Genomic DNA, 17,778 nt, shown 5'->3' with positions numbered 1-17,778 from the left:
ATTTTGAGTGTAAAATACTGGTATGTCCTGCTATGAGGAAGTGTGAAGCCAGGATATACTATCTTTTGTGCAGCTCTATACAGAATAAGTCTTACTGAAAAGAGTCATTAAATATTATTTGCTCATTAAATTTTACTGCCCTGGTCAGTGATCTGTGGTGTCACTGATCTGGAGCCAAATTCTTAAACAAGCCTTGAATGCATAGTCAGCTTTGTGCTTGGAAGTTTTGAATCCAAAATTTTTCAAGTTCAGTTGTGATAAAAGAGGAGTTGTTCACTGTCAGACTGTTAAATGAAATGGCTCGGTTCTGATAGTGAATAAAACCAAATGCAGCAGAAAAATATGCAAGAGTTCCACAGAGGACTATTCCAGTAGAAATTTATTCATTCATTAACAATAAATTTAGACTTTGTAATAGAAAGCTTTTGCCTTTTTTTTTATTTTTTTCAAAGTCCTATTATTTTCTCATAATTATAGATGTTTTCATTATTCTTATAAATATCAAAATATCATATTTCTCCCATACTGGCCACAGCAACAATGTGTGTTAATGGGTTCAAATTCTATTTATTAATTAAAAAAGTTTCCCCACGCAGTTCTTTTGAGAAACTGTAAATTACTATGAAATAAAATAATAGAAACACATCTTGTACTCAAGAAAAAGAGTTTAATAAGATAAACAGATAGTGTTGTGAAAAAAAGATAGTGAGCTACATTTCTTTTCCCTTCCTTTTTTATTAAACTTTTGCTCTCTTCCACACCTTATTCTCATCTCCTCTTTTTTCTCTCTTTGTGAGGTCTCTTGTGTATCTGATAGCCATACATCTCATACATACAGTTAAAACCTGACTGACCCTAGTAATAGTGCACGTTAACATATAGAGAAGCACACCTCAGGGAAGGTGGTTTTAGTATCTGGTGAACAGGACATGTACATTTCATTCCAATGTCATTTTGAAACCAAAAATCAATGTGTTTCTTTTCCTTTTCAGTTCGAAAGGACATAGTTCATATCCTCTCAGATCTAGATGTCGAGGTCAAGGATATAACAGACTGCTATGATATTAGCTCTTTCCTTCAACCACTGTCTTTGGAAGATGTATTTGAGAGAACAAGCAAGGAATTTCCTATGGTTGCTGAGATAATGGAAGGGCCTTCAGGAGGTCAAAAACCTTACAACTTATTGTATGTGGGAAAAGAGATCATCATCTACAAAAAGTACCAGGCAACAAGAGTCCTAGCCTCTGAGATCAGAAGTGATTCCCCCAAAAGACACTTTTTAATCCCCATAAGCTACAAAGGAAAGTTCAAGAGAAGACCTCGGGAGTTTCCAACTGCCTATGACTTAGACATAGCAAGAAGTGAAAAGGAACAGCTTCATGTTGTAGCAACTAAAGCTTTTGATTCCCCTCATAAAGAGCTTTTTTCTGTTTCAGTTGGAGACCAGTTTCTAGTTCAGCAATGCCAGACTAGTGAAGTACTCTATGAAGGAAGAAAGAAAGTCATAGACGTTTTAGCCTGTGAACAAATACTAAGTGATACATATAAGAAAGTACTCCTCCCTATGTACATGGAAGGTGGCTTTGTGGAAGTGATTCATGACAAGAAACAGTACCAGCTTTTTGAGATTTGCAAAGAATTTCATTTGCCTTTTAATGTCAAAGTGTCCGTGAGGGACCTTTCTGTTGAGGAAGATGTCTTGGCTGCTGTGCCTGGTCTACAGTTAGAAGAAGAAATCACAGACTCTTATTTGCTGATCAGTAGCACCAGCAGTCCAATGGAGAGCTGGGAGATTCCTGTGTATCGCTTAAACATGTTGGTTCATTTGCTCAGCAAAGACATCCAGACGATTGTGCCTCCTGTGACTAAGACAACAGTGGAAGAGATCAGCGAAGAGCAATATTATATGGTGCGACGATATGAAACCCAAACACTTCATCCACCACCCAGGCCTCCCAAAAAGCCAACACTTGCACCAAACCCTAGTTTTGCAGTACCTAAGCAAGATGTGTCTCATGTACTACAGGCTCCACAGGTAAGGTATCCCACCTCATCTTTGAATCTCTTATAATCATAGATCATGTTCTGTTGGTTAGTCTCCATTTCACTGGTGTATCCTTATGGCATGTACACAGATGTTTCTGAGTTCCCTGTGATAGGCAAATTAGGCATTAGAGACAACAATGGCTAAAATCTCCAGTGTGTGTTAATTGAGCCATGAAAAACAATGAAACCACCCCACTTCACAGCAGAAAGCTTGGCTATATAATTTTGCATGGATAATCCTTTACTGCACCAACACAAAAGTGAAGGGAAAGACTTGAAGTGGCTGTATTTAAATCTTTATTAAGGGGAAGCAAATGTTTTAATGATGTAAAGATAATTTTGCTCAGCTGGAAATGACACAATTAAATTCACAGAAAGTCAGGTTGTGGAGATATTTTTGACTGCGTGTTTTTTGCACTTACACAAGTGGCAAATAGATTTGAAACAAAAAGGGCAGCCATTTTAGAATAGAGCTTGATGTTAAGAAGGAAGTGCAACTTCTGGGACAATTTTCTTCATGGCTAACCTAAGACAATGCATTTGTTCATTAGTTTTTGTATTTGGTCTGGATGAGATGGAGTTAATTTTCTTCACAGCAGCCTGTAAGATATGGTGTTTTGGATCTCTGACTAAAACAGCATCAATAATATAACAGCGTTTTAGCTATTGGGGAGCAGTGCACCCACAGTGTCAAGGCCGTCTCTTTTTCCCAGGCTGCCCGCTGCCTAGCAAGTAGGCTAGGGTTGGGCAGGAGCTTGGGAGGGGACACAGATGGGACAGTTGACCCCAAGTGACCAAAGGGATATTCCATGGCATATAACAACATGCTCAGCAATAAAAACTGGAGGGGTAGTTAGTCTGGGAAGGCAACCATAGCTCAGAGACTGGCTGGACATCAGTCTGCTTGTGGGAGATAGTGAGTGACTGCCTTTGTATCACTGGTGGTGTTTTTGTTTGATTGTTTGTTTGTTCCTTTGGTTTTCACTTTCTTTTGCTTATTAAACTGTCCTTGTCTCAGCACATGAGTTTTCTTGCTTTTGGTCTTACTATTCCCTCTCATGATGAGATCATCATCCTGATGTGAGGGGGGTGTGAGTGAGCAGCTGGGTGGGTGCTTAGCTGCTGGCTGGGATCAACTTACCACAATTCTCTTCCATCGAAAGAGTCGAAGAAAGGCACTTTGTTGAACTTTAACAAAACAGACTGTCCAGGATGTATTTAACTTAGGTTGCAGTTGCTCTCATGTGCAAATACAAATGCCCTACAGATGAAGAATGAAAAACATTGGAAACACTTTCAGGCCTCTGCATTGTGATTGGGCAGCATTTAAAACTCAGTGTTATAACTCATGCAACTATAATTTGGGGGGCGTAGAGAAAAGTTATTTTTATGTTGCTATCAAATTAAAGTCTCATTGTAACCACCCTGAAAGGAGAGGTTTTGTGAGTACCTCTCCTTACCTGCTGGAGGTGTTTCTCCCCTCTGTGCCAATTCTAAGACCACACACAGGTCCACAGCTCCACTTAGGTTCTGGGAGATAGTTACGACTGACTGTAGAAGAAGTGAATAGGTAAAATGAGTGCCTCAGATAAGTGTAATACAGCAAAAAGCTGTGTCATTTTCTTCTGTCTTGTCCTACAGAAACTTCTTTTCTGCTAGTTTGTACAGTGAACCTTCTAGCAGCTTAAATAAGCCATCCTGTTAGGCTAGGGTAGATACATGGATCTAACAGGGAAGCCATCAGCCTGGTACTGGCTTGGCGTCCAGAACTGGGGAAGAATTCTCTAAAAAGTTGTGTTTCTAGTAAACCCATACCCTTATTAGGAGGACTCAGACCTCCTGCAGTTACTGATGGCTGTGTGTGGATGACAACAGGTAGATGTTGATTGTAGATTAGACTCACACAGAAGATAATATTTTCCTGAAGTGAGGAGAGAGAGCAATAAACCCAGGAGAGCGATGAGCTGAGGTTCCTTTGCACATTCATGTGAGAGTGACCTTTGACTATAGCTGTCCAGACAAAGGAACTCATTTAAGCAGGCTGTTCCAGAGGACATTTTTTGTCACATCCTTGTTATAAATAAATAATAAACTGCAGTCAGGATGCTTGGAGTTATGCAGATTCATAAATCTCCCTCCCTGGAAAGGTGAAACAAGTAGAGATCCTTTATTCATAAGATGAAGCATCCTGAGCTGCAACATAATAGGTTTAAAGTGGCACAGAATGCATTATCTCTTCTATCTCAAGTACCAAAAATCCTCTGAGAGGACGTGGATCGTAGCGGACAGGCTCTGCCAGTGGCAGCATGGGGCAGACTGCATTTTCTTCTACATGTATCAGGGATGTCTGAGGGTTCAGAAAGTTGGAGATTATGCCAAACTGATAAATGGCCCTCTTTGCATATTTTGTGACTATGCATAGACTTATTTGCATAAATAACAGACGAACGTCCCAATGAGCCGAACTTAAGCCTGACAAGGTGGCAGCCTGGAATAAGCTTTAGTACTGCATGAATTGTCATGGTACTCCTGCAGGCAGCTCCCTGCCTGGTATTGAGGGACCTCTGAAAGCTTGCTGGAGGATGGTGAATGGCTTCCTTGCCCACTAGCTGGGAAGCTCTGCTTGGCTTGGTGCTCCAGGATTAAATATATGAGTCCACAGAGGACTAAAATCCAGCTGTTTTATGCCAATACCTGAGGACACTCTGCAAGAGTGGGTCACCTCTAGCTACATCTTGTGCTTTGATCGCCTCTTAGCTCACAGCAAGGCTGTGAGGGCAGAGAGGCTCCAGCTGTCTCTGCCTGCTGTTCCCTGACCTTGGTAAAGGAACGCTAGGGCCAGGAGCAGGACTATACAGTTTCACTGTATTTTGGTCATGTTAGTCATTGAATGGTATGAGATTAGCAGACAGTATGGACTGGAACCTCAGATGAGAGCAGGAACTGCCTCTGCTTGTGTGCAAGGTGCAATGCTGCAGAGACGTGGGTGTTTGAACAGTTCAGCAAAGTCCAGAGACAACAGATGAATTCTCAAACATAATATAGCTGCATTAACTGAGCACTCTGCCAAGTCTCTTCACAGGGCTAATTAAGTTGGCTTGGCTCCTGCTGACACAGCTTTCACTTCCAGAGCCTGGAGATCTCTCCCCTCCACAGCACAGAGCAGACTTGCCATTTCCCTCTCATCTGATCATTTCGTTTAGGTAAGGAACATCCAGACCACATATGTTTGCAATTTTGTATTATGTGATAATTGAATAAACAAAGACAAACCCCAAGAAAATATGTGCAAACTAAACAAATGAAGCAAATAGCAAGTATGGAATTATGAAATTAATCTCATACTTCAGATATCAGACTTCTATGTGACATCAATGTAAAATACCTAATAACCTCTACTCACAAGCACCCCTAACTAACAGTGATAACAAAACAATGATTGTACCCTTTGTCTAGCCGTAGAACATAAGATACAAGCAGTCATTTACAAGAAATCCATATTTTCCTCCCAGGAATCACTGGAATAAAGTCCTCAGTGGGGCTCTAACTGCCATGTTGAATTAAAGAGTTTAAGGCGCTCATTTTCTTATTTGTGAGCTTATCTAGAAAATGAGAATGACCTAATAAAACCCTAGAAGTTAATGCTACTGATTTGAGAATGGAGTACCTCACTCTCTTGCCAAGTTGCTCCTGGAGAGAAGTTACAGTGGGAGGAACCCGTCAGGCCCTCACCTTCTTGAAATTAAAATTAATTTGAAAAGAACAAGCCACATGTGCCTGTTCTCTCCACAATTAGAACTACCACAGTGAATATAACAAACCAAGTTTTAACTTAATAACTCCAGATTAAGGTTTCAGTTGGGATCCTGAACAAAAGAGACTTGAAAATTGTTTCCTAAAATTTCCTTGGGCTTTTTACCTGCTACCTATTGTTTCTTTCCCTTCCAGGGGATTCAAGCAGCAAAGCTTTTCTAGTTTTCAGTGATCTGCTTAGGCATGTATCTAGCCTGAGCAACAGTAGAATCAGTAAAATACTCAGCAGCTTCAAGTTAGGTTTACTGCTAAATACCTTTGTGAATGTGGAACTGGAAAAGTTAGTCACAGGCAGTAATCTGCTTGGCTCTTGTAAGAAAGCTGAGAGAATTCCAGCTGGGGAAACTGGAATTTAATAAAATAGTAAGTATCAGGGCATGATAGTTTCTCATAATTCTGTGCTAAGGTCCATTATCCTTCAAAAAGTCATTATGGTGTTACGATATCAGGAACTTTCTTGCCTTCTCGCTTTTTATTTCAAAATTAAAATGAAAGAAAAATTATCACTTCCATCTGGCTTTGCAGTTCTCCAAACTGAACTATCGAAATCTGCCATTAACATATTTATCGCATCTGTCTTCACAGCAAAATGAAGACTTATCTGGAACTAAATTGATAAGACATAAGCTACATTTTTCAGCAAATGAGTTTTCCTGCAGCACCTCCTTTCTTTCATTCTAACTATTTCTTTTCTGCTTCCAGAGCATTTTTTCATGTTTTTAGGGCCTTTATAGAGTAGATTTAACACAAACATTTCTGCTGTGTAGCAAGAAACTAACCTTTCTAAATAAATACAAATTAGTAAACACATGCAGGACAGCCAGGAAGGAATAGGTAAGACTTCAGGAATTAATAATCTTTTGGCACTGGAAATGAGGGGGGAAACTATGGTTCATTAGCAGATGCAAAAATGTGTATATACAAATGTAAGAGAGAGGATTTCTCTCTGACATGTGCAGCATTGTAGCTGCTGAGGCTGCAGCTATGCTTCCTCTTCCTCTCTTTGACCCCACTAAAGAAGAGGTTTCCCTCTCCCTGGAGTCTCACCTTCCACCCTCTTTCTCCCTCTCCTTCCCCACATCCCATGTGCTGTTTCTCCCTGTCACTTTCTAAATGCCTAATAAATAGCATGGGAAGGCTGGAAGCATAGCCCTTACATCTTAATGACCACGCCATGTTGTCATTGTGGTGAAGTTCTTGAAGTCTCTCAAAATCCCATCTCTATTGCAACCTCTCCCAGTAAGTTAGGCCCCACATCCCACCCACTCCTTTGGGCTGCACTTTATCGCTCCTCTGAGTACCGCATCTTCACCATGTGACAGAGTCCTTTTCCTCCTACCATTCATCCTTGCCACATGTGCCTGATTTCCCCCAGACCCACATGTCTCAGGTCCTCCAGCACTATGTCTGTCATGTGCCCTTCAACCTCGCTCAACTTATATGACCTTGGTTAGCCAGTCCTTTCTACTCCTTTCAGACAGGCTTGTATTTTCTTCTTTCTTGTTTCTTCCCAGCGCTTCTCCCAATTGCTTTTCTCTCATGCAGTGAGCTGAAGCCAAGGGCACAGGCATTACTGGGTAGGAGCTGCAGGGACATCCCAAGTTACATGTGGGTTTTGGTTGCCTTCCCTAGCAGCATCTGTTCCAAACCTCTGCAAAGCATTGATCTTCAGCTATGTGTTTAGGACCAAAACTGGAGCAGCCTGTAGGTGCTGACAAGCGTCAAGCCACTTAATTCTATTGTATGCTGGACAGCCCAAGCTGAATGACTTTGTATTGGCACTCTGTTGAAGAGATCCCTATAGCTATGTTCATTCCTGGGGTCCATGACCATTTTTCTGGATTCTGATAATATGCTGGGTTGAAGCTTGCATGTGTACCACCCCACCTCATGTCCTGGACTTTTCAGCAAAAGAAACCAAGCAATGCTGTCTGGAGAAGCACTCTAATCTGGATGATGGGAGTCCAGGACTGCTGGGTACCCTATGGACTCTGAACCAAGAGAAACGAGTTAGAGGAGTAGGAAACTCTAAAGCTCCAGCTAATAAATGACTGGAGTTATCCTTCTACTCTCAGTATAGAGCTGGCATTAAGGCCTCTTTCTCTTTTAAAAAATACTAACAGCTTAAAATTTCCACAGAGAAACATCAAGTCTGTAGTAGGCACTTACTGTGGATTGATGTTACTCTCAAAACCAAAAATACAGTGGGGAAGATAGCAATGAGCCTGCCAGAAGGACAAGCGGTAGATAATTGCCTGAAAAACTAGCAGGGCAATCTGAGGTGTAAGTCTCATTGCAGAAACCCATTACTGCTACAGGAAATGCTGATATAGTACATGAAATTAAGGAAGGTACAGATGAACATGTGGATATGCTGACTGATGAAAATGCCAACTGGTTAAAAGCAAATTGCTTAATTTAGAGCTACAAATGAATTACTTGGAGAACAAAGAGAAAAGAAATATCAAAATAAAGAGGATGCCCAGAAGAAATAAAAAATTGGACCACATGAAAATATGGAAGCCTTGATAAGAAGAAGGAAAATCCTGCACAGACTATTTTAGCCAAAAGACATTGATGTCAGTAAGGCGAGAATTAGCTGGCACATTTTTTTTCTCTTTTGCAGAAAGCACAAAACATAATAAAACACATAACATAACAAAATCACATAATTATGTATAATTATGAAGCAGAACAAAACACTAGAAAAGATAAATCCAAAATTCTAGGAAGAACTGCAGCAGAATAACTCTCCAAAAATATAATATGAGGTGATCTGAATAATTTTTTTGTCAGCTGGGATTCCAAGCGGCCTGATTTCCCACAAGGCTGTTCTCCAGGCTGCATGCTTTCGTTTACCCTTCTCCTCATGGCAAGAAGGCTGGAAAATTAAGTTTGTGAATATATGGTTATTGAAGTGCTACCTGTTATGGCCTATATCTTGTTCTATTTGGAAGTTACCAAAGAGTTTTCTGGTTTAAACTGGCCAGAGATAATATACACCACAATGAATTTCTAGCAGAAAACACAGTCCCTGTTTTCCTGCAATGCTTGTTGGCTCCCAGGGCTCCTGCAGAACCACGTACTGGAATTCCAGCCCGGCTTAGACACCTTCAGGGACTTTTCTGGACTCTGAAGGCCAACTGGCTTGAGGTAGCTGAGTTGCCTGTTAGTAACCTTTTCAGTCTCCTTATTTGTGGGGCTGCTTGCAAACTGCATACTGGGAGTAGGCCCTGGGGTGCTCTAACCCCCAGATCATGCCCAGGGACTGTTTGAGAAAGTACTAAATTGCACAGATTAAGACTGAGCCCAGAGATCTTTACAGGTGCTGTGTAGTCAACTGTGTTGACATAACCTCTGCTAAAAAAGATAAAAAAGGAAGATGCTCGTCAGAGACAATAATGTGTTTCATGCAGTCAATGTAAAAGAAAGCACTGATATTTCCCATTTATATTACCCCTTCCTTCACGAAATCCAAGCTTTGGCAGTACTGTCAGAGCCAGGCATCCCAGAGCTGAAAACATCCCAGAAGGCTGGGATTATGCTTTGAAATTTATTGCCCCATGAAATGAAATGAGAAAGTTGCTGTCAGTGTGACAGCAGAGTCAAATCCCAAGGGACCTGTAGGCACAACTCCTGTTCTCCAGAGAGTCCTTGCAGTGAGGAATTGAGTGATTGTCAGGAAACAGATAGTGCTGTGGAGGCACTCAGCAAATCCATTAAAACCCATAAAGGCAGTCTGAGTCATGGACTTTCCCTCTCTGCTTTTTGAGTGTGTTAGTCCATAGACATGAAATAAAAAATATGGTGATAAATTAATTGTGAGATATATCAATTATTGTATGAAGGAGAATTATTATATGAGGGAGCTTTTAAGGGTAAAAAAACAATGCATTTAACATCTGTACTAAGAAAATTATTTTCCCTTCTTAATGGATAGAGGTGTATAATTTATACTGAATTTTGTCAAGGTATTTAACAGCATTATGTTCATGTTCTACCTTAGGACATGAAGTAATTTTACTGGTAAATATTTTAGATGGAACTATGCCCTGATGTGGTCCATATTTTTGTCCCACAAGTTTCGGGGGTTTTGTTTTGTTGTTGGTTTTTGTTTTTGTTTTTGTATGTTTTGTTTTGTTTTTTAAAAAAATCAGAAAATAACAGGGGACTTGAGGAGGCACAGGGTGCCTTCTGTTGTGATTCCTATGGTGCCATTGAAAAATCATAGCAATGACCCCAGGCTTGAAATGACTATAGTCAGTGTCTTAGTGTCTTGTATCAATGGTCCACCTGAAATAGTGTAACAGAGTCTTAGTAGAGTATCACTTGATAGAAATCACTGGAGAAAAAAAAAAAGGAAAAGGAAGAAGCTTTTTTGGTAGTTTTGCATGCTACGCACCACCCTCATGGACAACACAGTGACTAAAGGCTGCTTAGACTCCAGAGTAAATGGGACTTTAGATTAGCTAGAGTCGAAATCTGATTAATAAAGCAGGGTAAAACTATTCCCAAAGCATCACTTTATTTTAAATTTAAGACTCTTTGAAAAAGTAAATAATATTTTATGTGTGAAATGAAGAAACTGTATCTGGAAGCTATTTTCCCAATCTGTCTGTTTTGCATAAGTGGTACATGCATGTTCTGCAGTATTAATGAGGAAAAGAGTGGCTGAGTTTGATTGTGAATTGCTTTCATTTGAAGAGAGATGTGCCAAGAAACTGACCAGCAACTCTACAAGAAAATGCTGGCCATGCAAGGAGTGGGGTTTGCAGGAGCTCAGTTGGTCTGGTTTACATTCCCACTTCTGTCACATGCTGCTTTAGTGACACCAGACAAATCACATAAGCATTATTGCCTCAAGATACATGAAGAAACTGCGGGGTGTGAACTGAGAGTGTGGATTTACAGCTCATTAGTTACTTTATATGGATGCTTAAATCTCAGGTAAATGCAAGAAATATTGCCTCACTTTCAGTGAGGGTCAAACCTACTTCACATTTACTCTGGAGCAATAACCACACAGACAGTTGCCATGGAGTAGTTAATGAGCTGTAAATCCACGCTCATTTACTTGGTGGCAACTTGTTCATGTAGCTGTCTCTTCTGTCTATGAAATGGGACACAATTCTTCATTTTTCCATCTTAGATATTTATACAGACAAGCATCAGTTTTGCCTGTATGCAGTATTCTGTGCATTGGCTACTGCAGTAGGAACAATATTAACAACATAAAAATAATAACAACAATGAGATTCCTGGACACTCATACATTTTAACCTTGGTTAAAATTTTCAACTGAATGTTAATTTGCAGAAGAGGTGCAAAAAAGCAAGTGACTCTTGTCTAGGACAGCTGGATTCTGAAGTGTGAATAGTTGAAAGAGGAAGGAAGAAGAAAAAAGAGATGTGTGAACTTGTCCCATTTAACATTGCAAAGTGTTAACCTTGAGGCTCACTAACACTTTTGTAAGCTTGATCTCTTGTTAACCACTTTGTAGTTTAGTCTTATAGTAGACATAAGCCTTTGTGCTCATCTGCATCTGCTGTGGTATATCCAGTGTCTCAAGCCTTGCCTTCACCTCGCGGCTTACAGAAGCTAGAAGTTAGTTTCAAGACAGGAAGTGTTATGGATGAAAACTCAGATAGTTCTCAGCATACCTCCATAAATTTCCCCAGTTTGTGAGACTTTAACAGATCATAACATTAAACTAAAAGTTGCATGTTAAAGGTTAGTTTGTGCAAGCATGCAAGGTGTCAGTAAGGGAAAAAAATGAGAAAAAACCCATGCTGCAATATGGGTTATGTATATTTTTTATTGATAGATCATATTTGCATAAAAAGTAGTGGGATGTAACTGATGATGTATAAATGAATGCTGGGCTGAAAAGCCATTTTTTGAAGTCAATCCTAGCACACTGCTTTTACAGCCAAATCATTTTTCCTACTTGCAGTGGTGGAGCATCACCACCATTCAGATGGAAGAGTGGATTAAGGAGGTGGGCTCAAAAAGTGAAATTGATAACCAGCGAAACAGACAAATGGGCTATCCAGTTATCTTTTATCAAACTGTGAAATGGGACGGGAAAGCAGAATTTATGCAGGGTGAAGGGAATTGCATTTTTATTATAAAAAGTCTTTTTTTTGAGGGAGAGGATTTTTCTTTCTAAATATGTTCTTTTCCCCTTGTGAATATCCTAATTCATTACTATCCTGCCCTCATTGTCTCTCATATAAAAATGAAAAGTAGTGCACTGTAAAAAGAAAATCTGCTCTGCTTGAACCACACACACAATGATTTTAAAATGTTTACATGCACAGAAGTTAACATGAAATATCTGCTGTTTTATCTGCTGTTTTGCACCTTGCTGAATAGAGACAGACCATAGGTCTTGGTTTGCCTCCTACTTACACTCCATTCTGCCCATCTACCAACACTACTAATGTTCCCTCTCTGTTCTCATGGATCGAGCAACAAGAATGTGGATGAAAAATATGGAAGCTAGGAGGAAAACAGAAACTAAGTCCTTAAACAGCAGGGTTAGATTTTGCATAAGCCTTTTTGTTAGTTCGCATCTTCAGAAAACACAGAAATAAAATTCTCTCATGAAATATTGAAGCCGTTTCTACCCCATACGAACATCTGAATGTGAGATATCTCCCTCTAGCCTCCGAAACAGAAAATAAACCTTCTTATGCACATTATGAGTTATTGAATAATAATATACCAGTGGTCTAATGCAGCTATTGTTGAACCTAAATGAAAAACCTTATTAATCATGGATTTGACAGCTCATTCAGTTATAATAATGTTTCCTGTCAATCCAAGCTCTCATTATAATTGGATCTCACTTAGAGAGGAAGATGCTCCATTGACTGCTCAGATGGAGGAAAATACAGGTTTGAAAATGAAAACATCACTCTGAATTCTGTTTCCAGGGAGCCTGCTTATGCATGTACAAGTTGGATAACACTTTAATCCTTGCTGTGTGTCACATTTGGAGGGTGCTATAATAAGATTCTCTTACTGACTAGACACCAGCTCTAGAGTCATGACAATGAAAGCAAAAGCAGGAACAGCAAATGAAATTTTTTTGTGGGGATGCTGGTATATCATCACTACGACCTAGTTGCAAGGTAATAATTGAAATAGATGGCTTGTCTACATAAAGAAGTGTGCTAAGCTGTGAATTCACAGTTAATTTGGTTTTCTGCATGGCCTCTTTTGTGGTCACTCAATATGCAGAAAGTATTAGATATTTCATGTGGCACTGAGAGAGGATTAAGTTGCTACAAACCAAGGCAATTTATTTGTGCTATGGAAGTGTTTACAAAGAAAGATAGTGGCAAGGAGCTGTAAATTCGTACTCTACCTTACTGAGAACTAGCTTTATAAACAAGGCCAGAGACAGGACAAGCGGCTGAGAAGACAAACAAATGTTTAGACTGAGACTGAATGAACTCAGAAAAGCAACTCAAATACATGCCATTTAGAAGAGACTCTGCAGGCAAAATCTATGAATTGCGTATCAAAGGCCCCAATTCCAGGGTGTAGCAAAGGGAGGTGGTGTATTTACATGCAGGCCACAGTTCATGAAAGACACAGAAGCCACAGGATAAGCTTAACTTAGACTCAATAAAGTTCATACAGAAAGAATTTTAGTAGGGCAGCTGAAATGATAATTCGCAGAAAGTGTTCTTGTTCACAGATAAACCAATGTGGTTACACTAAACGGGAACTTAAAGTTGCTTTCTCATTAGTATAATATTATAATGCCGACAAACAGGGAGACATCAAATTGTTTTCACTACCTTATAGGACAAAGAGCAAACATTAATCTGATGCGATCAGAGCTATGTACAGATCAGAAAATGCTCAAGAACTATGAAAGAATTCTATGGTTTATAGACATGAATAGTGAGCACCCCCTACAAGAAATCATAGCGGGACTTGAATAGGTAATTTTTGATGCAACTTATTTTGAGGAAAACAAAAGTTGGAAAAAAATCACCAGTCTGCTCTGGCAGAAGAAAAAGAGAGGTAAGGTAGTTGATGGGAAGCTGTTGCAGATGGTGTAAAGGGTGTGGCAAGTCCTTTTGCAGCTTTCATCTTGGGCATGAACATGCCTGATTGATTAACTGTCGGGCAAGCAAATTTACATTAGCTTCAAGAAGTCCCTGACCCTCCTTTGAAACACACAGTTTAGGGTCAACAACATACTGGGATATCAGAGACATTGGAGTATTTGTAGCAGTGTCAGTGAATATTTCCTTATAATATCCCAAGAGGTTTTTATTAATGACATGACCTACAATTGCAGTGGGGCCAGAGAGTAAGTAGTCCTAACTGCAACAAAGCCAGTCTTCCTCAATGTACATGTAGAGAAAGGTCTGCCTAAGAAACAGTACTATAGAAGTAGTATCCTGATGCAACATGAGAATGATTTTGTGATAAATTAAACATTCAATAAAGCTGTTAACATATAGTAGGCTTTGGGTATGAAAAATAAATCATAAAATTATTTTAATTATTTAATTCTCAGCTTTCACTGAAAACCTAGTGAAAAATGGTGTTTGCATGCCAAAAATCAGGAATATTTAGTATTTTGCGGAGTAATACACCATTCTTGGAGCTTCATGTGCAGCAATGAAGAGTACACATGAACTGTATCTTGTAGGGCTTCTGTGAGTTTAATTTAGTGGAATTCATTGCATGATTGTAAGGGATTACGGTTTGTGTGCTTGATTCTACAGCAGATATACACACTGGGGAGAAGAGAGTAAGCAATTTTTCTCTCTCAGTGGCTCAACAAGATGAGGCACAGAACAGAGAATAGGCTGCAACCCATACCAGAATTTAGTAGCTGTGGTAAGACAGAAAGCTTTCTTCTGTTATTTGCCTTCAATCATTGCAGCCCAGCATTATCTTTTACTGTGTTTTGTGCCAAGAAGAGGCAACTTAGTCTTCACTGAAATTGCAGTGCTTGAAAGAAATAAGGACAAGACTAAGAGTGAAAGTGCGGAAAATGTGAACAGGAATAAAATTCCAATCAAAAATGGAAAGTGCTTGTTTCATTTTTCTTGTTGTGCATTCATTTTTAAAGTTTTATGCTTGAGTGGCTGACTGATTTCTCATCTCTGAATGAATAAATAAAAGTCAAGATTTGTTTTGGTTGTATTGATAAAGGGTAAAGATCGTCCAGTCATAGACCAAAAGTCATCATATGCCTCTACAACCACTCACATAGTATAAATTTGTGGAAGTCCTGCAACGGTTTGTAAAGTGCCTATTAGCATTAAAAGAACGCTATGGAACTATGTAAATTATATGGTAGAATAATATTTCAAACTATACTTTTTGTGATATATGCCTTTATCAGCAGCTGTTGAATGTACAAAATTAGTATTTATATTCATGGGATATCTGTGAAAAGGTCAAGTAGGAGATATTTTAATCCATGTTTTCAATTTGTGGTTATATGTTTAGAGTAATAAATCATAGCAGCTTTCAAAAATAACAACAGCAACAATAATATATGGCTCTAAAATGTCTATGGACTGTAGATTAAACTTTTTTTTTTTCTGAGCACCTAGACACATTTTGTTGGTAGTCATCTCTTATGGAATTACAAAAAGAGATTTGATACCTAATGGTGTAACACATTATGCTAACACTTTCAAATTAATTGGAACTTTCAGCTTATTTCAAAAGACATATTACTACGTACTGTCATCGTGTGTTTCATAACTTTTTCAAATGTAAATAAATTTTCAAATGTACAAATATAAGTTGTCTTTACAATTTTCAAATGTAAATAGAACTTTTCACTCTGATTGCAGGTCAGCACAGTTGTAATAACATGACAGCCTGCAACACTAATTTATTGATTTAAAAAATCCTTTACAGGTGTTCTATGTGCTTATACACTGTATGCACCCCTAACCAAAATGTCATGCTTGGGTTTCTCTCAAATTGTGATGTTGTTTAGATGTAACCACAAAGAAACCGCTGCTCGGGTATGAAAATGCCTGTGAGAGCATTTGGTTTTTCTCACTGATGCCATTCATTAGGCAGTGCCAAATGGCTTCCTTTCTGAAAAGGAAGTGCTCTTGTGACTGCTCTACTCTTTGTCTAGCTGCTCAGCTGTGACCACATTTTGACGCCCATGTTCTGTCTCAGGCTGTCTGTACTCAGATAGATGGACCTCCCGGGACATGTGGAGACTTGATTTAAGGAAATACAACTCCATTCACTTTAGTGGAATTGAAACTTCTTCCAAGAAGTGCAAATTTGGAAGATCTGTCTTTGGAGAGGAAGATGACACATATGTTTTTTCAGAGCCGGGCTGGCAGGTTGCAGTGACTGAGGGTCTGGGACAGCCCAGCTCCTGGCAGAGGCATCTCTCCTTAGGTGGCCACGTGCATGCTATGTCTCTAAGCTCCTGTTATGGCCTGTATTGTCAGTGACACTTAGAGAGCTACACAGACACTTTGCAGTTAGCTGAATCACTTTTTAACTGTATTGATGAGGTTTCCTGATTGTGGTCAGAGCAAGGACATGTGGAGCATCTAGGTAGGTACATGTAGCTATGTACATTTTTGTGCCTTGATCTGGAGCTGAACTTCACCCATGTTGTAGTAATTAACCCGGACTGAATGACAGGGGTCTGTTTACAGCAGGAATGAGAGCACAGATGAGAACATGCATGTGTTTTTCAAAGACATAAGGAACATTAGCTACTTGCAAGTGACAGCTGTGGCCCATTTTTTTTTTAAACTCTTATTTAAACAGGTTATGTATGCTTAGTGGTTGAATCTTTGAAGTCTTGAAATTCTTGAAGAGTGTCCTTTGCCCTACACAAACATGTACATACACAATAAGTTGGAAAAGATGAAAAGTGTTTATTTTGACAGTCTAACCTCATAACATGCCCCATACTTTTCTTACAACAAGGTGAACAATGGGGATTTCTGAAACCTTCATCTTTGCTCCTGGTGAAGATGTAAAGTACAGTTTTAATTTTAAAAAATGCCAATAGGCTTTTAGTACCTTTGTTGTGACACAGAAAACTTTAATGACATGAGTTTACATTTGAAAAATACATTTACATTGGAAGAAATGTGTATGGTTTGTAGTCCTTCCATACATTTTGATTTCTATATACTGAAACATTACACATGTCTATGTGTCTGTTCTGCTTCCATTTCAGGTACAAGAGAGTATCCATGTGCCATGGTTTTCTGCTCCTTATTAGTATATAAACTGTAACAATTTGGTAAAATTCTGCCCCACACATATAGGGTTGTATAACTGAATAGGTCCTGTCCCTGTCTGTCTTCCTCTCTCTCTCTCTTCTTCTCCATCTCCCTCTTCTTCTCCTTCTTCACTCTATATTGCCAAATGTAGCACAATAGAAGTACAAAATTTATTAGCATTCCTTTTATTTTTAAATACTATCAATCCATTTCATTCATGCTTATTACACAAGCACCTCATTGCATTGAGCTTGTGTCCTAGATAATTTTCAATGGTAGATAAAAGAAATCATCCACAGAATAATTTTTTTCTGAACTTTTTTTTTCTTCAGTGTTTAATAAATGTGTCTCCAGCTACTAATATCTCAGGGTCCATATTTTCATTAATAGATGCAATAAAGTAAATTTATTTCTCTTTCGTGTTATCTTCTGATCTTTATTTCACAAAAATTTCTCTTTCATCTGGAAGATGTATGTGAACAGGCTGAATTTATAGAGAATTAGGATTTACAAAACACTACACCACATTGAGAAGTCTCTCTTAAAGCCTAGCAGGTTAGATTTTTCTATTAATTTACCTGAAATGGTCATAATTCACAGATAGAGACATTGGATAAGGCTTTTTTTCAAGTCTGAGTGCATTACATTTAAAAGCTTGTTTGGT

General features: G+C 39.0%; 1 protein-coding gene across 1 annotated transcript in view; it reads left to right on the top strand.

Moving 5' to 3' along the window:
* The window catches only part of THEMIS (thymocyte selection associated), a gene marked incomplete at its 5' end in the record, with an annotated part of 79,319 nt that overhangs the window by 25,773 nt on the left and 35,768 nt on the right, over positions 1-17,778 (top strand). Inside the window, one exon of the mRNA XM_080342560.1 lies at positions 993-2,035. Coding sequence (XP_080198686.1) covers positions 993-2,035 — 1,043 coding nt within the window. The remainder of the gene's footprint in view (positions 1-992; positions 2,036-17,778) is intronic.

This window comes from Nesoenas mayeri, assembly GCF_963082525.1.
Source record: "Nesoenas mayeri genome assembly, chromosome: 3".
Lineage (NCBI taxonomy): Eukaryota > Metazoa > Chordata > Aves > Columbiformes > Columbidae > Nesoenas > Nesoenas mayeri.
Note: the sequence above shows the minus strand (reverse complement) of the source record. Positions and strands in the feature narration are given on the sequence as shown.